General features: G+C 41.9%; 2 protein-coding genes across 3 annotated transcripts in view; one reads left to right on the plus strand and one right to left on the minus strand.

Moving 5' to 3' along the window:
• The first annotated feature begins 2,236 nt into the window (after positions 1-2,236).
• On the plus strand, positions 2,237-20,430 carry tcaim (T cell activation inhibitor, mitochondrial). 2 transcript variants are annotated; one of them, XM_048528485.2, is made up of 10 exons: positions 2,237-2,444; positions 4,339-4,471; positions 6,781-6,934; positions 9,940-10,189; positions 12,375-12,497; positions 14,132-14,229; positions 15,679-15,770; positions 16,280-16,512; positions 17,972-18,103; positions 19,994-20,430. In XM_048528485.2, exons 1-10 carry the CDS (start codon positions 2,425-2,427, stop codon positions 20,217-20,219), a joined length of 1,461 nt encoding a protein of 486 aa, XP_048384442.1. In that variant the 5' UTR covers positions 2,237-2,424; the 3' UTR covers positions 20,220-20,430. The 2 variants fall into 2 exon arrangements, with proteins under 2 accessions (XP_048384442.1, XP_048384443.1); XM_048528486.2 differs by lacking the exon at positions 4,339-4,471.
• Positions 20,431-24,841: 4,411 nt separating this feature from the next.
• Positions 24,842-26,590, minus strand: part of topaz1 (testis and ovary specific TOPAZ 1) — a 60,229-nt gene continuing 58,480 nt past the window's right edge. Inside the window, exons 20-21 of the mRNA XM_059645931.1 lie at positions 25,247-25,430; positions 24,842-25,160 (exon numbers count right to left, since the gene is read on the minus strand). Of these exons, the coding sequence (XP_059501914.1) occupies positions 24,944-25,160; positions 25,247-25,430 (401 nt within the window). The 3' untranslated portion in view covers positions 24,842-24,943. The remainder of the gene's footprint in view (positions 25,161-25,246; positions 25,431-26,590) is intronic.

Raw genomic sequence — 26,590 nt, forward strand, 5'->3', positions numbered from 1 at the left:
AGTATTTATTGCCAATCCCCAATTAATCTTGAGAAGATTTGGTGGTAAGCTGCCACAGTGAACCACTGCAGTCAGTATGGTATAGCCAACAGTGCAGTTAGGGAGGGAGATCCAGGACTTTGACTCAGCAACAAAGGAACGGTGATATAGTTGTAAGTTGGGATGGTGTTGTCCAATCTGTTTGTCATTCTCTGAGGTGGTAGAGACAGCAGATTTGCAAGATGCTATCAAAGAATCCAGTGAAGAGTACTTTAACTTTACTCAAATTGTTAATAGTTTATGGAATTAAAGGATCAGCTTTATGGATTTTTTTGAGTGTCAGGTAAAAGAACAGTTTGTGGATATTTTGGAGGATTAAGGGAAGTTTTGTAGTGGAGCTCCCCAGATGCTGCTGTTAGACCTCAAACAGTCAGGCCTGAGAAGTCCTTAGAAGCTGTAGAAGCAGAAAGCTGTGGAGTTGTCAGAGGTAGACAGCCTACCAGGATGAGTTTAGGGAACCTATTTTAAGTAATGTGAGCTGAGTTAGCTTGTTTATAGAGACACGTTAACTAAAGAAAATGTGAATACTCAGAATTTTGCTGAAATGAAACTAATTACAGTTCTGCCAGCTGAGCAAGAATTTTAGTATGAAGATAGGGGTGACTCTTCATTGAGGTTTGAGTGTCTACGTGTATTGCTGCGGGTGAAATGGATGAACCCTTCTGCTATTTAATGAGATCATTCAAATAGTCCTTGACTTGTATATAAAGTGGTTTTATTTTAATTCTTATTAAAAGTACACTAACGAACGGTCTCTTGTGTTCAGTGCTTGTATGTGAGAAAAACACAAATAAAACTATCTATCAAGCCTCTGATTCTGTTCTGTGATTTGAATAGCTGGTATTACTGTGTGCTGGGACCATATAAACATAAGTTGGTTGGCTGGGCAGGCAGGTGGCAAATTAAGTTAAATGCAGGTAAATGTGAAGTGTTTAATTTTAGTGTGAAGCACATGGAGAGACTGCTGATTGGCACAATTCTAAATGGGCTGCTGATCAAAGAAAGTCTATACATTATTTATATAAATCATTGAAGATGGCAGGATTCCTATTGATGCTATAGACTTGGTACAGAAAATAGCATACAGTACCATGTTATATTAATAAGGGTATTGAACATGAGAACTGAGGTTATTGTGAATTTTCAGAAAACACTGAGTTGTTCCTGATGTGGCATCCTGTACATTGGGGAAACAAAGCGGAGACTTGGACGCCACTTGGTGGAGCACCTACGTGTGGGTTCATGACAAACAACAGCACCTCCCAGTCACAAACCACATCAACTGCCCCTCCCATTCCTTGGATGACACGTCCATCCTGGGCCACTTCCATTGCTGCAATGATGCCACCTGAAGTCTGGAGGAACAGCACCTCATTCTGCCTGGGAACCCTGAAGCCCAATGGTCCCTGCTTCCTTGACCTACCTGTCCTCGCTTCCCCCATCTGCTCCTCTATCCACCTTCTATCATTGCCTCCCCCTCTCTCCATTTATTTGAAATCTCCCTTTCCCCTCCCCCATTTCTGAAGAAGGGTCCAGACCCGAAATGTCCTCTTTCCCTGCTCCTTTGATGCTGCCTGGCCTGTTGTGTTCATCCAGCTCTACACCTAGTTATTACAATTTGAGTACTGTGCACAGTCCTGGGTGCTATGTCTTTGACCCAGGATCTCCCGGGCTGAGATAACAAGATGTAGAGCTGGATGCACACAGCAGGCCAGGTAGCATCAGAGGAGCAGGAAAGTTGACGTTTCAGGTGAGGACCCTTCTTTTCTGATAAGATCCATCAGCAGGTCTTACAGTCCCGGGCTGAGACGAAGATTAAGAGGCTTGGATCCGGATCTAAATCAGTTTTTAATGTTGGAAAAATTAGAAAAGAAGGAACGTGAGATCATGGTGCAACAAGTGTTCCAACCTATGCTGGCACAACCTCAATGGGCTGAATGAACTACCAAAAAACATGGACTGCGATGGTTTCATAATCCATACCTCCGGTACCGATTGGTCTTCTCTGATGATCGGTCACTCTGGAATGAATTGTTCTTGCCTGGCGATCGGCACCTCTGGAATGAATTGCTCTTGCCTGGCGATCAGTACCTCTGGAATGCATTGCTCTTGTCTGACGATCGGTCGCTGGAATGAATTGCTCGTCCCCTGACGATCGGTCACTCTGGAATGAATTACTCTTGCCTGGCGATCGGTACCTCTGGAATGCATTGCGCCGCCCTGATAATCGGTTTCTCTGGGAGCTACTGCTGCTCCCTGATGATCGGTCTCTCTGGTGTGGATTACTCGAGCGTGCCCTCGTTGTCCCGGTGACCGTCAGGCAAAGTGAGCGCGGCGCCCGGAGCTGGGACTGACAGCTGGGCTTGGCCGAGGCCCGTGGCCCGGATGCTCCGCTTTCTGGGCAGGTGAGCCAATGCTCAGAGGCACCCTGACCTCCGTCTCACCTCTGACCCCAATGTCACCGACTCCACAGTCCCCTCCCCACACACCACCCTCTGAACCTCACCCTCCTCTGGGAGATACCCCTGTGAGACCACCCCCACCCCCACCTGACATCCCCCTGCACCACCCCCACGCCCCACTGCTCTTCCCCTACCCTCCTCTGAGAGACACCCCGGTGAGACCATCCCCACCCCCTTCTGACATCCCCCTCCTTTCTAATACCCCCCTACACCACCCCACCTCTGACATCCCGTTCCCCCTTTGAAACTCCAGCCCCCAGCACTCGCCCAACTTGCTCCGTTCTCCTTTTACTATAACTTGGGGCACTTTGTGTGAAAGTGGGATCACAAACACTTTATCATCGTAAGATTCTGAATGAATGGTCTGGATTGAGTGTTGAGTTGAAGCCTCAACAAAGGAGGGAAAGAGAATTTCAGTCTGTAATGAGATGGGGTGGGATCTGTAACACCCCTGCCAACTGCATTACGAACCTATAGGAGTCTGAAAGCCCAGTGTATGTCATGAAGGAAACACATACTTTCCTGCTGTGACACTTGACTTTGTGATCAACTGTGCCCTGCACACCATCTCCTACAATCTTGGATTTTGTGTCATTTATGAACATACAGCACACGAATACAGAACACAGACATGACATCTTAACAGTTAAAGACAGAGGTGCTCTGGAATATCCAAATGGTCCCACACAATCTGTGACACATTCCTTGTTGTGATATGGAAACTCCCCATCTAAAAGTCACCTGAAAGGCGGCGGCGGCAGCACCAGCCTGAACTGTGCAAAGGAAAAAATCTTCTGAGAAATTATTCTCCAAGCTATGTCGGTGATCTAAACCACCCTAGACAGCACTATTCTCTTGAACATTCGACTCAATAGCTTCCTCTTGAGCAAGGGGATGTCTTCCCTGGTCACAAACAGCTCCACCTGTCTCTTGGTGAAATTCAATGATTCATTGTCTGTTGTGTGAGATAGCACTTTGCTACTCTGTGAGGATGGAACCACCTTCTGACAGTAAGCCTGTGCATGTGAGGTTGTGTCCCCTTCACCACCTGAATCTGTTTAACGAATCAAACTCTCAACTGGAGCACTATCAATTCCCTTCATTATATTCTAGATCTCAAACTGATCATTCATGAAGTTTTAATTCCTGTTAAAGTCCCAACTCTTCCATGCAGTCTTAAGTAAGAATCTTTACATAGGGAAATTGACATATTCCCGCTTCTCTTCATGTATTCCAAAGAATTAATTTAATCCAATATGTGAGGAGACTAAAATTGGATTACTGAAAATTTTGTATAAGTTCAGTACAGTATTGTCTTTTGGTCAACAGTCCTATAAATACACCCTGGCTACTCTGGTTTGCTATATGACTGTACTTTTAGACTTGGATCCTCTGTGGAATTGTTTCCAATTGATTTTGAGGCCTGACCTGGAATCCCTAAGTACATTGTCCATCCCTGGGGTATATTTTAGCCAGAATTTTCAATGTACCAATGTTTATATAAAGCGCACAACATGAAGCAGCCATTTGGCCCAACAAACCCAAGCCAATTTTTATGGTTCATGTAAACTTCTTTCCTCCCTTATTCATCTCACCCCATTGGTCAATCTTTCTAATGATTTCCTTTTCATCTGTTCATGTACTTCGAGACCTACGTGCAATTTGGTGACAATTCCACTGTCCAAATAACTTGCATTTAACCAGAGCTACAATTTTCATTGTTGACTTTTTTTTCTACAAACTCTCCTGCTATGCAGGCTCAGCTGAGCAAACATTCTATAATGCAATAGAAACCGATTCCCTGTTACTCACCAAATCACTTAATTTTCTATCCCAGATTCTGTGCAGGAATAGCCAATCATCAGATTTGTCGAATGAGCATCTTGTCAGTGACTGAAGCTGTGAATGCCCTGAGACCTTTCTACTTTGCTGTACACCCAGATTTCTTTGGCCAGTATCCGAGAGAGAGGGTAGGTACTGATGGTCTCTGTGAGGTTCCTGAGTTTAAGAACTAATTATCACCTTGGAGAAGGTGCAGAGCTTTGCCAGGATCTAGTGTCGGGTAGCACTCTCACCTCAGTATCAAGCAGTTTTGTGATCAAGTCCTACTGCAGAGACTAGAACACTTTCCATGCTGACATGCCCAGTGAGATATTGAGGGAGTGCAACACTGTCTGAAGTCATTATTTTTTGGATGATTATCTTTTTCAGATTAAAGCCTGTCTACTCTGTTAAGTAGATATAAAAGATCCTTTGGTACTACATTAGGGAAAAGAGGAGAGCTCTCCTGACTATCCTACCAAATATTTATCCATCAACCATTATCACTGAAATAGATTATCTGATCATTATTCCTTATCATTATCCCATTGCTATTTGTGCAAAGTTGCTACATGCTACTTAGCAGTCATGTTTCTGATATTACAACACTGACTAAATTTCTAGTAAGGCGTTTTTGAATCATTTAAGGATGTGAAAGGTAGTGTAGAAATTCAGATCTTTCTTTTCAGAATGTTATCAGGGATGAATGACTTCAGTTATCTAGAGAGAATGGGTAAGCTGTATTGTTCTCCTTACAGCAGAGAAACTTGAAGGATATTTCATAAAATCATAGAATCTCTTCAGTGTGGAAACAGGTCATTCGGCCCAACAAGTCCACACCACCCTTCCGAAGAGTATCCCACCCGACCCTTTCCCCTACCCCTGCTTTTGCCATGTCTAACCCACCGAACCCAAACATCCCTGGGTACAATGGGCAGTTTAGCCTGGCCAATCCACCTAGCCTGCACATCTTTGGACTGTGGGAGGAAACCGGAGCACCCAGAGAAAACCCATGCAAACACGGGGAGAATGTGCAAACTCCATACAGACAGCCACCCAAGGGTGGAATCAAACCCAGGCCTCTCGTGCTGTGAGGCTGCAGTGCTAACCACTTAGCCACCGTGCCGCCTTTTCATAGCATTCAAAATCATAAAGGGGTTTGATAGGGTAAATATAAGAAAGTGGCTCAATTATGGGAAGTTCTGTTACCAGAGGACACAGATAATTGTTAATTGTTCTGGAATGTGCTGCTTGAAGGGGCGGTGAAAGCAAATTCAGCAGTGACCTTCAAATGGGAATTGGATTAATAATTGAAGGGGAAGGAACATGGGCAGAATGGGACCAATTTGATAACTTTTTCAAAGAGCTGGCATAGACACCATGTGTCAAATGCTGTCCTGTTCCAGGTGCAGTGTCCTTGTTTCAAATTTTTGTTTAAGCTACACAGGCAAGTTTCATCTCTCTCTTTCTGAGACACTCTGAATGTCATTACACTGGTCTGTTACTACTCTGTATGCTCTTAAATCATTTTTACTGCTCTGCCATTTATAATCCACCTCATTTATACTGCCTGCACATCTTTGGACTGTGGGAGGAAACCGGAACACCCAGAGAAAACCCATGCAAACACGGGGAGAATGTGCAAACTCCATACAGACAGCCACCCAAGGGTGGAATCAAACCCAGGCCTCTCGTGCTGTGAGGCTGCAGTGCTAACCACTTAGCCACCGTGCACTACTGCTACATAAGTTTGTGGAAACATGTAGCTGGTTCAACGTTGAAAATAGTTTTTTGAGGTCAGCACCCAATTCCTGAGCTTGAATGTGAACCAAGTCTGAAAATTGGAGCTAGACTTCTCCGGAATGAAATTAGGAAACAGTCCGACACACACAGAGTGCGAACAGTTTGGAACTCTCTTCTGAACACCACAGTTAATGTTCAGTCAATTGTTAATTTTAGAATTGGAGATAGGGTTTTTATCTTTTAAAGGGGTGTGAGACCAGGTGGTTACGTAGAGTTAGGTCACAGATCCACTGTGACCTTTTTGAATAATGGAGCAGGTTCAAGGGGCTGAATGATGTCCTCCTGTCCTTCTGTTCAACATCAGAGACAATTGTGGAAACCAATCCATGATTTCTTGTTTGAGTGTAAAGAGGAACCGGTGCTGATGGTCATTATTTCATTTGGAGATAAAGGCTTTCATTCCTTGGCTGTTTCAGCCCAGATTTGGTTAGGTAAAGATGTGATTAAAGACAACAGTGGTAATAACCGGTTTTTTGGTAGAGCTTAAGTATCTGTGCCATGTGACCACTGTCCCACTGAAAAAAATCTTTCAACTCAGACCAGATGAGTCAGTGCAGACTCAATGGACCCGGTTCTGTGCTGTGCTATTCTAAGAATCAGATGCAATTTATTTGCAGCTGGAAGAAAGTCTCTGTGCATTGTTTTGCTTTTGCAGGAAGTGAATGAAAATTCCCTCAAGCAGTTGAATAGCTACTTGGAGTGCATGCAAAGACCGGGGCAGAAACCCCTTCAACCCACAAAACTCACATTCTACATCAGAGACACAAGTTGTGATCCAAATGCACCCCAGCGCCATGTAAATACCTCAGGTAGGGGCAATATTTAATTGGGAGGCGTATGCACTAATTTTTACTCTTGTTCTGAGTTAACCGGTTTCATTCAGGATTTAAGGCAGATATTCTCTGCAGTGTATTGTTGTCCAGGCCTTTAGTTACAGAGATGTATAGACCCAGTGTCCTCAGAGCAAAGCATTATGTGCTTTACAAAGAAAATGAAGGCATGAACCATAGAACCCCTACAGCATGGAAGCAGGACATTCAGCCCACACTGATCCTCCAAAGAGCATCCCACCTGGACCCACCCACTATCCTATCCCTGTAACCCAGCATTTCCCTTGGAAAATCCACCTAGCCTGAACACTATGGGCAATTTGATATGGCCAGTCCATCTAACCTGCACATCTTCGGACTGTGGGAGGAAACTCTAGCACCCGGAGAAAAACCATGCAGACGAAGGGAAAATGTGCAAAATCCACAAGAGCCGAGGCTGAAATTGAACCTGGGTCCCTGGTGCTGTGATGCAGCAGTGCTAACCACTGAGCCACCATACTGTTCACAATAAGCTTGAATCTAAGCTCAGTATGTCAGTGAGTAGCACTATTATCTGAGCCACAAGATCCTGGATTCAAGTCCAATTCCAGGGCTTCAGCACAGAAATTTAGGTAGATATTCCAAGCACAGTACTGAGGGCGGTCTACACTGTCCAATGGTATCTTTCAATAAAATGTTAAACCATGGCCTCATTGGTCTGCTCAGGTATACGTACAGCTTTCCAATGCATTATTTTGGACAGGTGCACATGAGGTCTCCTCCATATCCTGGCCAATATTTATCCATTAATTAACATTCATCTGATGTGGGGAATATGGATGTACAGCATGGACATTGTGGTGCAGTGATGTATGAATGCTTTCCTGCATTTGGTACAATGACAGGGTGAGAAGTGCTCTGCAGGAGTATTGTGCTCATGGATATGTACTAGCTCCTGGTCCGGCAGTGCTTCAACTTTAATATTTTTGTCGTTGCTTTCAAATCTCTCCATGGTCTCACCCATCCCAATTCTGTAATCCTCTCCAGCAGTGTAACCCTCTGAGATAACTGCACTTCTTCAGTTCTGATCTCTTCTATATCCCTACGTTTCTTTCACCCCATCAGTGGCAGCTGTGCCTTTAGTTGCCGAGGTCCCAAGCCCTGGAATTTGTTTCCTTTCCACCTTGCTCTGTTTTCAGACACTCTCACTCTGTCCTAATATCTCATAAAATCCATACAATGTGGAATCCGGCCATTTGGCCAATGAGTCCACCTGACCCTCTGAAGAGCATCCCACCCAGACCCACCCTCCTACCCTATCCCCTTAACCCTGCATTTCCCCTGGCTAATCCACCTAACCTACACATCCCTAGACACTATGGGGCAACTTAATATGGCCAATTCACCTAACCTGCACATCTTTGGACTGTGATCAGAGATAATGGGAACTGCAGATGCTGGAGAATCCAAGATAACAAAAGTGCGGAGCTGGATGAACACAGCAGGCCAAGCAGCATCTCAGGAGCACCAAAGCTGATGTTTTGGGCCTAGACCCTTCATCAGAAAAGGGTCTAGGCCCGAAACATCAGCTTTTGAGCTTCCTAAAATGCTGCTTGGCCTGCTGTGTTCATCCAGCTCCACACTTTGTTATTTCGTCTTTGGACTGTGGAAGGAAGCCGGACTACCCAGAGAAAATCCATGTAGACACGAAGAGAATGTGCAAACTCCACATAGTCATAGTTGCTCAAAGCTGGAATTGAATCTGAGTCTCTGATGCTGTGTGGCAGTAGCTCAAAGTACTGAGCCACTGTGCTGCCTGGGGTTATGTACCTGTGTCAAATTTTGTTTGATAAGCCTCTCATGAAGCATCTTGTGACATTCTGCAGTGTTAAAGACACTATGTACACAAAATCAAGTTGGTGTAAGTGCTGTTCTACTGCTCTTGGTCACGTTAATTTGAGATCATTTTAGAAATTGCAAGCTGTCAGTGTGGGTGATGGTAGCAGCACAATGTAAGCTATGTCACATTGCAGGACACCTTTTCCTTGCTCTTTGCATTGTTGAGATCTGGAGTACACTGCCCGAAAAGGCAGTGGAAGCAGATACAGTTGAACTTTCAAAAGGGAATTGAATAAATGTTTGAATGGGAAGAACAGTTACATGGCTTTGGGGAAGGAGTGGGGAATGTAGAAGCAAGTCTGAAGAACAGGCATGACAGGCCAAATCACCCCTCGCTGTCCTTTTATTATCCCATAATTTGTCTTTGTCCACCGGTCACTGAAACTAAGCATGCAGGTTCAGCTGACAGTGAAGAAGGCAAATGATATGTTTCAAAGCAAGAGGATTTTGAGTGCAAGAGCAGGGATATCTTGCAGCCATATTAGAGGGACTTGGTGAGACCACGCCTAGAATGTTGCGTGTGGATTTGGCTTGCTTATCTAAGGAAATGTGATGAAAGTTTACCAGATTAATTTCTGGGATGTCACGACTGACCATATGAAGATAGACTGGATTGGTTAGGACTACATTCACTGAAGTTTAGAATGAGAGGAGATTTCATAGAAACCTATAAAATTCTAATGGGACTAGACAGGGTAAATGCAGGAAGAATGTTCCTGAGGACCAGAGAGATCAGAACCAGGAGTCACAGTTTAAGGATAGGGGGTAGGCTATTTAGGACAGAGATGAGCAGAATATTTTCACTCAAGTGGTAAGCCTGTGGAATTCTCTGCCACAGGTCACTGTTGAGGCAAAAACATTGAATGTTTTCAAGAAGTTGTTACAGTCCTTTGGTCTAAAGGGCTCAATGGGTCTGCTGTGAAAGCTGGAACATGGTACTGACTAGGATGATAAACTGTGATCATATTAAATGATGGAGCAAGCTTGAAAGGCCAAATGGCCTACTCCTGTTTTTCTTTTCTGTGTTTAATTTCATACTGAATTGTGGTAAGTTCACTTTATTCCTACAAATTTGGTTAATATTAATTCAAAACTATTTGTTTCAGGGTTTCGACCAGTCACTTTTACGCTACAGAGTAAGGACCTCCTCAGTGTGGTTGTAACGATCTTGAAATCCTGCAGTTTATCCACTGATCATGTGCAAGATTCACAGATTGACAGGGGCCTGCCTGAGCGGACCAGGAACGTTCTATTTGGTAGACCTATCAAATGGGATAAGACCTACTACACTGTCACTGGCTACAGGGACCCAGAGGAAGAGTTGGACTGCACTGTCCGTATGGAACCTGCACTTGGGTACAAGAACTGTTACTGCTTACCTTATTCAAGTCTGCCTTAATTACTGTCATTGTTGTTGTACTGTCGCCCATTTCCAGACATTCGTATCATTAATATTAGACTCATCATTCAAGTGTCAGCTATGGCTTCATGTGTAGTACAACTGAGATGGCCATGAGTTCAAATCTTCACTCAGGTCAGTATTGAGGGAGCACTGCAGTGTCAGAAAGAGTGAGAAATACTGAGTGAGTATGGACCTGGTGGAGGTACTGTACTATGGGAAGGCTGTACTGTCAAAGGATCGATTCACTGGCCGCCCTGCATTTGGTAATCTGTCAGATCGCTGTGCTCCCAGGGAGGGCAGTACTGTGACAGTGCTACATTATCAAAAGGGCGGGGCCATAGAAGTATTGCTTTATCAGACGGACTGTACTTTGGAAGGAAAGTAGAGGGAATGCAGCCTTTATAGAATCATAGAAATGTATGGCTCTGAAGAAGACCATTCAGCACATTGTACCTGTGCCAGTCAAAAAAGACCCATTCAAACTAATCAATTTCCGAGCCTGATGTTTGTAACTGTTCACATTGTGTCCCTTGACATGTATAGCTTTACACTGTTTATACTTTATAATTGCCCTCTAAGTAGACAGACTATACTTTATAATTGAGATGAAGGTTTCTGCCTATCAGCCAGTCATTGTAGTCGCCCACTGTCCTCTGGGTTAAAAAAAATCATCTTCTCCCCTCTAATCTTTCTACTAATCACTTGAAATCTTTGCCCCCTAGTAATTTATGCTTCTGGTAAGTGAAATAGGTCCTTCGTATGTACTGTAACAAGGCCCTTCATAATTTTAAACACCTCTGTTGAATCTGCCTCAGCATCCTCTGTGAAATTGTAAATCTCCTCTGCCTCTCTGCTGTGATCACATGCTTCCGAGAATGAGGTCATCAGAATCACACACAGTATTCTAGCTTCGATCTAACCAATGCTTTATTTGTTCTGGTATGAAATCCATGTTCTTATATTCTTTGCTTTGACTTGTAAAGAAAAATATCGCCTACTTTACCATCCTATGTACCTGTTCTGTTAGCTTCAGGGATCTGTAAGAATGCTCTCCAAGGTTCCTTTGTACCGCTACACTTCTCAATGTCTGACATTTCCTTTGCTTTGTTTGTCTTCCACAAATACATTACCTTGAATGCCTCAAAATTGAATTTTGTATGCCATTTTACTACCCACTTCTGCATTATCAATCACCTGGCCAATTTTTATGTCATCTTCAATCCTATGGATTACCTTTATATTTGTCTAAATCATATACCAAAAAAATCAAGGGACTCATCCTTGGGAATTCCACTGAAAGAAGATTTTCAATTGCAAAAACAATGGTACAGATGCAGTCTTTTGGATGGGATATGAAATCTCACTTGGCATCGAATAATCAGATTATCCAGTCATTATTAAATTGCTGTTTGTGGCATCTTGCCATGTGCAAGTTGACTAATGTTTCTTCAATATTACAAGAGTAAGTACACTTCAGAAGGGGCAGTGAAATGTTTTAGCATGTCCTGAAATCATGAAAAGGTGTTCATTAACAGCTCTGTTCTTGTAAACTAAGGGATTTGAAATCATATGACACAAAAGAGAGGCCATTCAGTCCACTGTGCCTGAGCTGATCTTTGGAACAGCAATCTAATTAGTCCCATTCTCTCTCTCTCTCTCTCTCTCTCTCTCTTTCCCAAACTCTATCCATTCTTCCTTTTCAAGAATTCATCCGGCTCTTTTTACATATTGAATTTGTTTCACCATCCTTAAAGAAATCGGATTCTCACAATATTACGTAAAACTTGTTCATTTTAGGCTATTCCAGTGACTTGTTTATACAAAAGGTAAATTAAACAAGCTTTCATAGATTTCTATATTTTATAAATGAGGACCATGACAAGTTGTATCGAACCTGTTTACACTTAATAATATTGTGAAATGTTGATTTGAACAGGCTTGGTCTTGCTAATTAAGTCTGTCAGTTCTTCTCAAATTAATATTGGAAGAGTAATAGACAATCCTGAATTTTGCTGGGTGAGACTTACTAGTGAAAGGTTTCTGAACCCCATGGTTTTTGGTTCTGGAATCCTTTTGAGGAAATCATGGGTGTTGTTGAGAGAGTAATGCTGACAAACTGACGTAATATTAATTTTGCAGGTTGTGGTTGCATAAAAACAGAGCTACTGCCTCCGAGAAGTTAACTATCAGTATTCCACTGCGAGATGAGCTGAATCATTTAAAAACGCAACTGTGTCAGCAACTGGAGATAGCTGATATCAGGTACTGCTTCTAAAAGGAAGCTAAATATGTCAGAAAGGGATACGTATGTAGAGTTTTAAATGAGTCTCTTTAAATGTAATAGGGTTTGAGCTGTTTTGTAGTTCAGAGAGGTGATTCCACCCACTCTACAACTGTTTTCCGTGCATCTGTTAAACAGGTTGGGATTAATAGTACTTGCAAACACTGAGGCAAAACCAGATGACCTCAAGCTGAGCTTCCAACCTCATTTTATCTCCATCTCCAAAGCTACTGACTTCCACCTCTATGACAATGCACATCTCTACCACTGCTAAAACCCTGTACTTTAGTTTTGTTAGATTCAAACTCAGCTATTCGGATGTTCGTCAGGCCAGCCTACCACCTTGCACCTTTTGAACATTGGATTTATTCACAACTACTGAACATATAAAAACTCGGACCACTCATCTGCAATGGCAGCCCCCACGACCTACATTGGAATCCAATCTGGCAACAGGTTGATTTGAGGTTCCTTATCCTGTATCTCTCCCGTGCCTCACCTCTCCCTATTTTTGCTCTCCTCCAATTCCACAACCCTCCCATGATGTCCATTTCTGGCCTGTGGCATGTACTCAATTTAATTTCCCCACCACTAACAGAGTGAAAACTGTACTCTAGGCACAATCACCAACGTCTTGTTTTTAAGCTCTGCCCCTCTCACGATAAAGGTCAAAATTCCTTTTGCAATCTGAATTACTTTGCTGCACCTGCTTGCTTTTTGCATTTCATGCACAAGAACGTCCAGATTGCTCTGCACTGCTTTTTAATGGAGTCTGTCTTTGTTCAATAATAGCCTGCCTTTTGATTATTCCATGACCTCTCACTTTCCTACATTGAATTACAACTGCCAGGTTTTTCCCCGTTCATTTGGCCTATCTGTACCCCCTTACAAATTCCTTACATACTCCTCACAAAATGCCTTCCCACCTATTTTTGTATCATCAACAAATTTGGATACATTCTACTCTACCCTGTCCTCCCAGATCATTAATATAAATGGTAAATAATTGAGGTCCTAGGACTGATGCTTGTGGAACTCCAGTAGTTATGTCTCTCTGGTCTGAAAACTACCCATTAATCCTAACTGTGTGTTAACACATCTTTTAATCCTCAATCTATGCTAATGCAGTACACTCAATATTGTGAACTCCTATCTTGTGCAATAACCTTTTAAGTGGCACCTTATTGAATGCTTCTCAAGATCCAAATACGTTACATTTACTAGTCCCTCATTATCAGCTTGACCTGTTATTATCATCAAAGGACTCTGGCAAATTAGTCAAATGTGATATCCCTTTCACGAAATCATGTGAAGTGTGTTGTTGTGTGAGCTTTTTAAATGTTGTGCTATTTCTTCCTTAATAATGGTCTATAGCATTTTCCCAGCATTAAGCCAACTGGCCTATAGTTTTATGATTTCTGTGTGCCTCCCTTCTTAAACAGGGGTGTCACATTAGCAGTTTTCCAATCTGCTGGAAGCCTCCTGGAATACAGAAAAATATTGAAGTTTTAGTTTTCACATTGTTTTCCAGCATACTTAGGAATATTCCTGACTGCTCATAAGTATATTCGATTCCACCTCTAGTAACTTGATTTTAATTTTGCTTTTGGTCTAGGTGGCAGAGAAGTTGGGGAGTAGCTCATCGATGTAGCCAGTTACACAGCCTTGCTCGTTTCACGCAGCAGAACTCTCCAGAATTACGTAATATCAAAGGTTTGTCTTTTCATAAATACTTGCAAGCATTGGGGTATGAAACTAAAACTAGAAAATGGCTATGCCAGCATGTTCAGAAACAAGATAAGCAGGCTAATGTTTCATTTAAGTGTAATTTCTGTGAATTCAAACTTCCTCACTCCAACAGTTTTCAAATTAAACCCACCCAATGCCCTTTCTTCACGCCTTACAAACTTCTTGAAACAAATATAGTAATTGAATCCTTCGGTCACTTCCTCTAGTCCATCCCTGAGTCCCCTTTCCCTCCTTTGATTTCTCTGCTTCTATTCCCGAAGATAGGCTGTCCCCCAATTTTCCATTACATACCCACTGAGTAGCCAGTTATCTCGAATACACATTCTCATACCCTGCTTTACTTAAGGACCTATTCCATTCTCCCACTTTCTCCATCTCTGTCGCATCATTTCCAATTCCCTCCACAAGGATGCTTCCAATATCATCAGCTTTTTCCTCAACCGAGGATTCTCCATCTTCCAGCACCATTTCTGCCACCTCCAGTAGGATGCCACAACCAAGTACATCATCTCCTCTCCTCTACTGTCAGCATTCTTCAAGGATTAGTCCCTCATGACACCTTCCTGTGCAAATGTAGAAGACATGACACTTGCTCTTACACCTGCCTCCTCACTCTGTCAAATACCATGCCAGCTGATGCAGCAGTTTACTTGTACTTTGTTCAGCCTGGTCTGCTGTGCTCACAAGGTGCTCTTCTGTTGGAAAGACCAAATGCAGGCTGAGTGACTCCTCAACAGAACACCTCAGTTCTATCTGTAGGAATGACCCCATCCTTCCTAGTGCCTGCCATTTTCATACACCAGTTTGTTCTCATTGCTAACATTTCTGCCCCAGATCTGCTCCAGTGCTTAAGCAAAACTCAACACCAGCTGGAGGAGTAGTACCTAATATCATCAAAGAACTCTGGCAAATTAGCACCACAATTTCTTCCATTTTGATTTTGCCTCCTCTTTCCCCAGTGTCTGGTTTGCCAATAACAGAGCTGACCTATTTTCTGCTATAGTACTAACATCTTCCATTAAAACCTATTCTGCGGTTCTATCCTTCTCCTCCTACTGTTAGTGCTACCTTTGTCTTTCACACTTGGCACACTCACCATTTGTTCCACTTAATCTTCCTTCCGTATTCATTAACAGCACGACACCACCATTTTCCAGCTGCTTTTGGTTTGAAGAAGTCATCGGACTCAAAATGTTAATTATGATTCTCTCTCCACAGACACTGCCCAAACTGCTGAGTTTCTCCAGCACTGCTTTTATTTCAGATCTGAAGCAACTACAGTACTTTGCTTTTATTTATTCCAGATAGGGATCTGACTAATTTAAAGTGGACCTGTGCAATGGATCTTCTACACTGTGAACATTGACACAAATCTTTCATCCCTTTCCATGGGTGTGTCTGTTTCCTTTACAGGATGTACTCTAATCTTTGCTGATAACTCTGGGATGAATGCTGCAGGGCAGATTATGTTAGGAACTGTGGATGTCCATCATCACTGGACAAAAGTAAGTGAAACTAACAGTAAGGACAACATTACAGCAAAATATGTGCATTTCATATTTATTATCTTTAGAAATATTTCCAATATTCTGTCTAGTCAAATTTTATGAAGGGTATCCCTCAACCTAGGGCCCAGGCAGCTTAAGGTACAGCCTCATGTATGGGATTGAAAGAAATAAGGGATGCTCAGCAGGTCCAAATTGGAAGAGCACCAAGATCTTGGGAGGGTCGTAAGGCAGGAATTTGAAAATCAGAATATAAATTGTAAAATCATGGCATTGCCAGACTAGGAGCCAGTGTATCCTGGTGAGTACAGTGGATGATGAATGAATGGGAAAAACTGGCACAGTTTTGCATAAGTTTGAGTTGACAGAACATGAAAGGTGGGAAGCCAGGCAGAAAACATTTCAGACAAGTCCAGTCTGGAGTTAACAAAAGCATCTGTAAATGTTTAAGTTGTGAATTGTGCGCCAAGTATTAGTTTAGTAAATATTTAATTTGTTGTTACTTGAAGCTATTGGAGAGGTTGCCCATCTACTATGATCTTCACAGCCATCTTTCTGTGTTGAAAGAGAGGACCAGCTACCTTCTGGGAGACGTTGAGTTAGTTTATGATGAGGATCTACAGCCAACAATAATGGTCGAAGATTATTACAGAATGTTAAAGACCTTCTATCAGAATTTGATCGTTGTTCAACCTCTGTTTCATCCACGAAGTCTAAAGGGACTGCAAATAATTCTAGAGAAGTGAGTAATTACCAAAGTTGCTGTCCCAGGTCGGTGGGTGACTGCAAGTTGCAAGTGAAGCCATACTGTGAAGTGCAGCTAGTGTGACATTATTATGCTCTGAACATTGTGATGCTAGTTATGTATGCATAGATTTATGCTGGCTTATGGACTTCTGCCAACAGTAACTGATGTGACTGGGCCCATTTGTGCATGTGCAGGCAGCCATTTTGATGGCCATTTTTGCATTGTACTAACCTCTCCAGTTGAGGAAGGGGTGGTCAAGTGTGAGGGATTTGATGATTTGGCCAATCATATGATAATGAGTCATTCAATAATTCCCATAACAATTTTTTTATTCGCTCATTGGATGTGGATGTCACTGGCTATGCCAATATCTCTTGTCTATGCCTAGTTGACCTTGAGAAAGCACTGATTAGTGCCTTTTCAGGGTTGATTTGTAATTGCCACGTCAATTTGTTTTGCCACGTCCAACATAGGGTTTATCCTGCAGATGGAACCCCCCAGGTTTGATGCACAATCCAATGGAAAAATCGATCCCGATCCAAAGTCCTTTCCATATATTCAGTGGAAGTCAAAGTCAAAGTCAGTTGAACATTTAAGAGCGGGTAGAGATAACACAGTGTGGAGCTGGAGGAACACAGCAGGCCAGGCAGCATCAGAGGAGCAGAAAAGTTGACATTTTGGGGTCAGGACCCTTCAGAAATAGACCCATTTCTGAAGGGTCCCAACCCGAAACACCAACTTTCCTGCTCCTCTGATGCTGCCTGGCCTGCTGTGTTCCTCCAGCTCCACACTGTGTTATCTCTGACTCCAGCATCAGCAGATCTTACTGTCTGTAAGTGTGGGTAGAGTTAGTCATATACCCTGCCTCATTATTCAATAAATAGAAGAGGTGTCCGCGGTGTAGCCAATATTTGTCTCTACAGCAACATCACAAAACAGATTTATTTGGTTATAATCATATTACTGTTTGTGGGAGCCTGCTGCCTGCAATTGGTGACTATACTTGGCGGGGCAGGGAAAGGATGGTTTGAGTGAGAAGCACTGTGGGATCCATACAGTGTGGAAACAGGCCCTTCGGCCCAACAAGTCCACACCGACCCTCAGAGTATCCCACCCAGACCCATCCCCCCGAATCTACACATTCCTGAACACTACAGGCAATTTAGCATGACCAATCCATGTAGCTTGCACATGTTTGGACTGTGGGAGGAAACCGGAGCACCCGGAGGAAACCCACGCAGCCACAGGGAGAATGTGCAAACTCCACACAGATAGTTGCCTAAGAGTGGAAGTGAACTCAGTTCCCTGGCGCTGTGAGGCTGCAGTGCTAACCTCTGTGCTGCCCTGCCGTTCCTTCCTTTGTGGAAGAAAATGTAAAGTTTTTTTAACTACTTGCAGCTCCATTTTTTTAAATGACTACCTACATTATCAAGATGTTGTTCTCTTGTTTCAGTGATTCTTCTGCTCCTAGCCTCCTTAAAGCAGGTCAGCTGAGCATACCTGTGACATGTGACCCCACTACCTTTCAATGGTTTGTTTTGGCTCATTCACAAAGAGCCAGGACCTACTTGAGAAGAGAGGAAGAGTAAGTAACAGATTCTAACTTAGCACATGTTGTCGAGGAGAGAGTAACATATTTTGCATATATGGGTAATTCATTAAAGAATTGGGAAACTGAGTTGATTGTATTTTAAAAATATGCGTAAAGAACCATTGATTGGACCAACTCAGAGGCTGGAGTGTCAGTATTTCTGAATTCCAAAATGCCTAATAGCTCATTGATACCAACAGTTATTGCGGGTGTGATTGAGATCTTTGCTGGCTACAACAAGGAGATAGTAAAATAATGGTGTAACAAGAGCATCATTTATATTCAAAATTCTTTAGTTTGATGATAAGGAAAAATTATGTTAATGCAGCAAATCCTAATGGGACCCCATTAATTAGGTCTTTGTGTGCAACCTTCAGTTAAAAACTCTTTTACCCTTTGATCTGTTGATAATAGTGTAGTGGCACCTGGAACTCTAAACATGAGGATTTTAGGACTGAAAGGAACAGACAAACAAAAAGAGAAAGAAATAAGCTGAATTACAGTGAAATCAGATCCAGAAATAAAGAGAAGAGAAAGGTTGGATTGAGGCAAAGGAATAGAGACACTGGCAAAGTTTAAAAAAAACTGTTAACACGTATAAAAACTCTAACATCACTTCGTCAGAAAGTTTGGAACTAAACAGTTTAAATTGCTCACTGCCGCTTGACATGCTGAGTACATCCAGTATTTTTGTTTTTATTTGGGGTTCCTAGCATCTGCAAGTCTTAGTTCCTCTATTGTTTGAATTCTTCCCTTTCTGTCTACAGCAATCTTTTTGTAGATTGCATTAATTATTACTTTGTTACTCATAGAAAAGGTAGGGCACAGAAAGAGGCCATTTGGCCCATGTGTCTGCACCAGCTGAGAAACTAGTCTCATAGCCTGATCCCATTTTTCTGTAATCAGCCTAAAGCCTTCAGGTTTTTGAAATTGAGCTGCACATCCAGACAGCTTGTACATGAGTTGAAGATTTCTGCCCCCACTATCTCTTCAGTGAGTCAGCTATGAACCAACTGCCTTCTGGGTGAAAAAAATTTTCTTCATCCTTCTACCAGTCACTTTAAATGCTTGCTAAATGCTTGCCCCTGCGTCACTGGTCTCCCTACTAAGGTAAATAGCCCTGTCCAGCTGCTCTATCCAGGACCCTCAATTTGTTTGTCTCAGTCAACTCTCACCCAAGCCTTCTTTTCTGCCAGAACAACCCGATCTATCTAAGCATTCTTTGTACCTAATAATTGTGGTACCATCCTTGTAAATCTCCTCTGTCCCCTCTCCAGTGCAATTACATATTTTCTATAACGAGGTGATCAAAATTGCACATTGTACTTTTGGCCTAACTAATGATTTATATAATTCCAGCATAACCTCCTTACACTTACATTCCATGCTAATAAAGAGAGAGACTTCTAGTCGACCTGTTCATCTGTTCTGCTACCTTCAGTGATTTATAAACCTTTCATTCCGAGGTCCGTCACTTCTTTTACACCTCTCAGTATTTTCCCATTAATTGTGTATTCTTTTGCCTTGTAAGACCTTCCTAAATGCACCACCTCACATTTTACTAAATTGAATTTAATTTGCTGTTCTTCTACCCACCAGTAGTTATATAGATACTTATACTGATAATTATCAGTGCTGAATTTGTGGTGAGTTTGATGGGTAAATAATGTGTAATAAGAGCATGGTTGAGAATGAAAGGCCATTAGTCAGCAGCAGCAGCAGCAGAGATTGATGACCAACCATTTGTGGAATTTCACAGCTCAGTGTTATCTCTTCATCCCGTGGCTATGACAGCTAATTAACTGTATGTACGCACTCCATTACTTCGAGCAAATCCACCGTTTCACTCCAGAAGTTAATGGATTTTTATTTTTATCCAACTAGATTGGAACGGAAACAGAAGACACTGATCAGGGATTGCATTGAACGACTTGGACTCAAGAGACTATATAAGGAGCCCAGTGTGTCCAGCCAACAAATGGTGAAATGCTGTCAAAGACTCCTTGAAGGACACATCAGTGAGTTGCAAGGGATGCACCTGTGTATCTCCCATTTCTATACAGTGTTACAGGATGGTGACTTGTGCGTGCCCTGGGACTGGAAACAGTAGCTTAGGAGAATAAGGAAAAGAGACTGGATCCAAGATGCTCCTCACAATCTCAGCCTGAAGCCTTGTGAAGCTAACAAGTGAATGGAACTGGAAGTGTGCATGTTTTTGGAACTATAGCTAATAGCCAAGGCTGGGGAAATTCCAGGTTGCCCACAGAGCTGAATTGTAACGTGAATTAAAATGTGTCATTAAAAAATTTGCCAACATCAAAGTGACCAGCTTCTCCAGAGTGGGAATTCAGCCCCTAGGTAATTGAACCAATTTGACTTGCTGAGGAAACGTGCACTTTTATATGCACGTTGTAAGCTAGAACTAAGATGGTTATGGTTGAGGCTCAAATTTTTTAACCATCGTATGGCTACCCAGGTATTTCCAGCACTTAGTGCCTGTTGATGCATATTTTGGAAGGATCTGATGATTGACTGCACTTTCCTTGACAATCAATGTGGCCAAACAGGTGAGTATCAATCTTGAATTTAACATTTCTGATTCAGAGACAAAGATGCTACCTATGCCATAAGACTTTATATCAATTTTATAAACTTCATTTTCTAACATCACACCTCACCATACTGATGAACGAGGCTAATTTAGATCACTTCCTTCCCTCCTGTGCGCATGAGTATCCAAAGCACCCAAGTTTGAGGAATATGGAGAACAGTAGATCTAGAACCTGTAGCTCTCACAGCCAGGGCACAAAATATCTAAAACATAGAGCAGATCTAATTGTAGAAGTGCCATCTTGCACTTAATTATTATACTGCTAGAATAAAACCCTAACCCTGTGATGATCTTCCATCCATACTTCCTCTTCATCATTAAGATCCTGTACTTTCACCTCTGCCATCTCAATTAACTCCACCATGTCTCAGCTCATCTGCTACCAGAGCTCCCATCCATATCTTTGTTATTTCTAGACTTTGAGTCCAGATGTTCCCTGGGCCACCTCCCATAAGTTTGAACTCACATCAAGTTTAGTTTACTCGTAAGCCTGTGTTACCAACCTCAACTTTCTCCTGGTCTGGCAATGCATCCTTTTAAAATACTCATACTTGTTTGTAAAATTTCCCCATGGCATCCTACAACCTTGTAAGAAAACTGCACCTTTAATTCCAATATCTCGGGCATTCTCAGTTTTATCCAGTACGCTGCTGTGGCTGGCTTGAAAATAGCAAGAACTGCAGATGAAAGTCAGAATCAATGCAGTGCAGACCTGGAGGAACACAGCAGTTCGGGCAGCTTCAGAGGAGCAGGAAGGTTAACATTTCGGGTCAGGATCTGCTGTACCAGCTCTAGCTCCACACTATTGACTGCAGCTGACTTTCAGCTTTTTGGGTCCTAAGACCCACAATTCTCTGCCTCTCGTAAAAGATATTTGTTAAAAACCCACTCTCTTTTAGACTTTAGTCAAACCTCCTGATGTCTTTTTGGTGGTTGACTGTTGTTCTACTATTGATAAGTACTTGTGTTTTACCGCCTTAAGAGGGTGCTATGCAAGTGCAGGTCGTTGAACAGCAGCAAATTGCATTAATTATGTTTCAGCAGAATGGGGATGGGATGGGTAGGGTGCATGTGCAGTTGTATAGCTCGAGCCCCATTAACAGATTAAACCCTAAAAGATCGAGAGGCAGTAAAGACATTTCATTTGAATGATTTTTGTAATAACAGGGTTTTCTTTTGACAGTAGACGCCATTTACCTAGCCAATATTCTATGGAGTTTCAAAACTAAAGTCGTGTCATTGAAAAGTACAGGATTCTGAAGAAGTTTAACGGTAGGCACAGAAGTATGGGAAATCTAGAACACAGATATAGTTTCAAGTTAAAGATCTGATCACTTAGGACTAAGTTGAAAATTTTCTTGACTCAAAAAGATCAGTAAGTCTTTGGAAAAAGTCTACCCTGGAAAGTTGTTGAATATAATAAAGGCTGGAACAAAGAGCGTTTTGGTCTTTGCAGCGTGAGGGAAATAGAGCTGAAGCAAAAGCCGTATCAGAGTGATGGAGCAGACTCGAAAGCAAAACCACCTACCTGTTCTTTTCCATTAAGTTATGAAAATGCAAGCCAATATTTTCTTAATGTAATTCATCTTTTAATTTCCACATTTTCATTCTGTTTGATACTACTTCACTTGAAGATACTGAAACGTGGGCATAAATGGAAACAGCAGCCCCCACCCTGCCTCTCCAGCCACTGCATTTAAAGATCTTAAGACAATTCCCAGACCAGTGGGGAGTGCAGTGATCCTTAGTGCTTTGATCAATATGTAATCAAAGAACAGAATCCCTACAGTGTGGAAAGAGACTGTAAACGACCTTCTGAAGACCAACACCCACATTCAGTTTGGAAGAATGTGTCGTCATCTGGAAGCCATTGTGAAAGTTAAATGTCTATGGTACCATCCAAACACCAGCAATTTCTCTATGACAAAGCACAGGTCGGTCACATGCAGGTCTGCAAATTGGGCAGAGAATGTGCATAACAAAAGTTGGCAAAAAAATTTTTGGTGAAGCAAAAAAAAATTAAGTATTTTAAAAATAGAACTGAGAAGGTGCAACTGTGGAGCTTGCAATAAACCAGTTCTCACAAATGGTATCTAGCTGGGTTCTGACTTTTTTGTATGTTCGAGTTGTCAACCACATTTGTTGTTTCTTCCCCACTGCTAGCTTGTTCTTTTAATTGCCTAAGATGATCCCCTCTTTTGTTACTCCTGCCAGCTTTTCAGAATTGCAGATGCCTAATGCCCCAGAATAAAGTCTGGAGGAGTTAGCATTTCAGGAACAAACTGTCTGCTGATGCCTGATCTGATGCAATACTCTACTAGTCCCCTCTCATACTCTGTCTCTATTACTCACCCATTTCTTGGCCTAATTTAGCTCCCAGTCCAGTACAGCCCTAGCTTTAAAATTCAAATTTGGCTTCTCAAGTTCCTCTACAGATTGTCCTCATTGATTTCCAACTCCCACCTGTTCTATCATCCTCAGACGTCAACACCACATCTCATTTTTGGCCTCCTCCACATCTGTTTGACTGCTGCATTGTTGACAGCCCTGTCTTCAGCTGCCATGAACCTACTTCCTTCTCCAAGCCCCTCTGCATCTCTCTTTTAAAGATGCCCTTAAGAATCAATACCTTAGATCAAACGTGGGTCACTGGCCCAACATCTCCATGTTGTTCACTGTCAAATAATCATCCTGCAAAGTGCCTTAGGATACTTTGCTACGTTACAGATCTATATACATGAAACTTCTTTATATTTTATATTTGCAGCATCTACAGATTATTTGCTTTTTGTGCCCATTTCCCCTTATAGGTTGACCCACTATATTGGAAACTATTAAATGGAGACATGCAGTGATACTTTCATTCTATTGTCCTGACCCCAGAGGAATCCAGACGCTGCAATACCCACCCACTACCTCTGGCAAACAAACAATATATTGTCAGACAGGTCTGAAACAGGCCAAAATAAATGACAGGGGAAAGAGGCACACATGGAAAGAGACTAAAATTCAACAATCAGAATGTTTACTTGGCCAGTAAACGTGAACAATCTGTTGAAAAGTGAATTCAATGCAGAATCAAAATGGCTAAACAAGCAACGACCACTAATTTTTGGACCTAGTGATCAAGAAAAATAATCAAACTTTAAGCTTCTTAAAGCACTGATATTTCCTACTATTACTATGGTGTGGAATGCTGGACCGTGAAGAAAGATCAATTTTTTTCAACTTTCTTAGCAAGTTTAAGGGAGATATGCATGAAAAGTTCTTTACACAGAGGGTGGTGGGTGCCTGGAACGCGTTGCCAGCGGAGGTGGTAGACGCAGACACGTTAGCGTCTTTTAGGATATATTTGGACAGGTACATGGATGGGCAGGGAGCAAATGGACACAGACCGTTAGAAAATAGATGACAGGTTAGACAGAGGATCTTGATCGGCGCAGGCTTGGAGGGCCGAAGGGAGTGTTCCTGTGCTGTAGGTTTCTTTGTATGCTTAAGCTGAGATGAATGGATAGATGTACAAAACAGTGCATATGAAGAAATATGGGACATTCAAAAGTGAAATACTTGAGCACATGGCACAAAACAGAAGTACAGAAAAGATGTTTCTGGAAGGGACAGTATTGCAGTATGAGTAAGCATAAGAAAAGACAGTAATAAAATTGTGCAACCAAATGTGCTAAGAGTCTCACAAGGGCACCATGAGCAACACAAGATCAGTGCAGCTGGAAGGCAGTGCACGGTGCAACAGAGCTATCTGCACCACCAGGCAGTGATGTATACATTCAACTACGTCAATGTTCTTTTTGTTTTAAAATCCAAAACACATGGTGGTTAAAATTCTTGCTTCCAATTCAGTTTTCACTATAAAAGAGCTGGATTTATACTTCCTGTTCCACTTTCATATATCGCAGGATAGATTAAAGTCTACCACAAACAGCTCTTAACCAGATTAGGTGAAGCAGGTTTATAATTTAATGCTTTTATAAATCAGTTTTAAGGGGGTGTATAGTGTATTGTGTGTTGTGTTCAACTAGTCTGGTCAAGTGTGTTCCCCTAGCCTCACCATCTCAAATGATTTCTACTGCACAAAAGTTCCTTAGTTTACTGAAAAGATAACATTTTCAACATCAAATGGTTTTATTGTTCAGTGATTGGCAATTTAACACGTAACTCAAAAATATTTTTTTAATATTCAGGCCAGAGTAATCTCTCTGCCATAATTAGTCGAACAGCCAAACCTTGCCAGCCCACTTCATGTTCCATTCCAGCCACTTTAGTGCAGAGGAATATTCTAAACTGAAGACTTCTTCTTTTGCAATGTTGACTGTGGTGTGCTTTATCTGAAGCTTTGGTTCTGATATTCGAGCAGCTGCCAGCAATCTGTCTACAGCTGCTTCATAATCTCCATTTGTCAACTGATTCTTCTCATCTTCATTCCTGTTAAAATCCAAAAGAAAGAATAAAATATCTGCTTTCTGAATAATAAAAACAAAGTTAAAGCTTTAAAAGGAAAGGACTTAAACCTTCTCAGTACAATCTGCAGAGATTGTTTGGAGACACTGGGGCTCTGAATGTTGCTAGCATTCGTAACAAGGAACATTTCAGTTGCCAATAACATTTCTACCTCTGACAGGAAGCATGGAATCGGGAGTAGTTTGCGGTACAAGTTTTCCTCAACTGGTGGATAGCATCCACTGGACAAGGCTTCTGCAAAATGAAATCACAATTATTTTCATTTCTTTCTCATGTGCTGGGACCAATATTTATCCCTCGTCTCATATTACCTGGCAATTATTACATTATGCAAGGTTGCTGTATGCAAAATTGGCTACCATGTTTCCCACATTACAATGTTGACCATGTAGCAAAAGTATTTAATTAGCTGTAAAGTGACAAACACCCAACAAGTTAAGGCATTAAGCAAGACTTTTTGTTAAATGCACAAGTTACATTCAGTACCAGGAATCAGTGTCCCTGTCAGAACAGATTTGCACAGGAGTAAAAAGGAACAGAAGCACAAATGGAGTTTGTGGCTCCTCAAGCCTAGCCCAGTATTCAACAAGATACCAGCTATGCTTTTACGTAAACTCCAATTGCCTGCACCATGCTCACATCCTTCAATTCCCTTAGTTGCAGAAAATCTATTGATTTTTTTTTTACCTTGAATATGTGACTGAGCACCCACACCTTTCTGGGAATATTTCAGATTCGTAAACCATGCTTCTCATTTCAGTCCAAAATAGCCAATCATTTGGAGGTTATAAACCATAATTTCAGAGTCTCCAGGCAAGGGAAACAAACTTCAGTAACTGTTTGCATAAATTAATCTCTCACGATGGCAGTGTCCTGTAAGCCCGTTTATACCTGTGCTAACAATGATTCTTTGGGCAAAATACCAAGTTAAATAAGTTAAATTTTTTTAAAGTGCCAACTGGCAGTTTATTCAGTTCTTCTATTACTAACCAACATGAATGGCTCAATGACAGCATGTTCATCTGATACAGGACTGCCAATTCACGCTGCAGTCTAGAAGTGGGTACTCAGCACTGGTATCTGCAGGAATGCTATAATGGCGGAGGGCTTTCAGTTAAAACAGTCATCACATGTTCATTTGGATATCATTGAATTGGAGGAAAAGGATATATTACCAAATATCTCAAGACCTTTCGGACATAGCAAAGTAATTCACACCCAGTGAACCAGTTCTGAAATGCAGTTATAATGGAAACTTGACAGTAATTTTCTGTTAATCAAGTCCCACAAATGCAAATAAGACGTACAAATGAATCTGTTTTGAGTTGTGCTAGTTGAAGGATGATAGATGTTCAGGTTCTCAAGAGAACTATGTGTACTACCTGTACAGTGTA

Source organism: Stegostoma tigrinum, chromosome 5, assembly GCF_030684315.1.
Source record: "Stegostoma tigrinum isolate sSteTig4 chromosome 5, sSteTig4.hap1, whole genome shotgun sequence".
NCBI classification, from domain to species: Eukaryota; Metazoa; Chordata; class Chondrichthyes; order Orectolobiformes; family Stegostomatidae; genus Stegostoma; species Stegostoma tigrinum.

Coding starts and splice junctions, on each gene's coding strand:
- tcaim (XM_048528485.2), top strand. CDS start 2,425: ATGCTCCGCTTTCTGGGCAG. Junction 6,935..9,939: donor GCGCCATGTAAATACCTCAG/GTAGGGGCAATA, acceptor TATTTGTTTCAG/GGTTTCGACCAGTCACTTTT. Junction 16,513..17,971: donor CTGCAAATAATTCTAGAGAA/GTGAGTAATTAC, acceptor CTCTTGTTTCAG/TGATTCTTCTGCTCCTAGCC.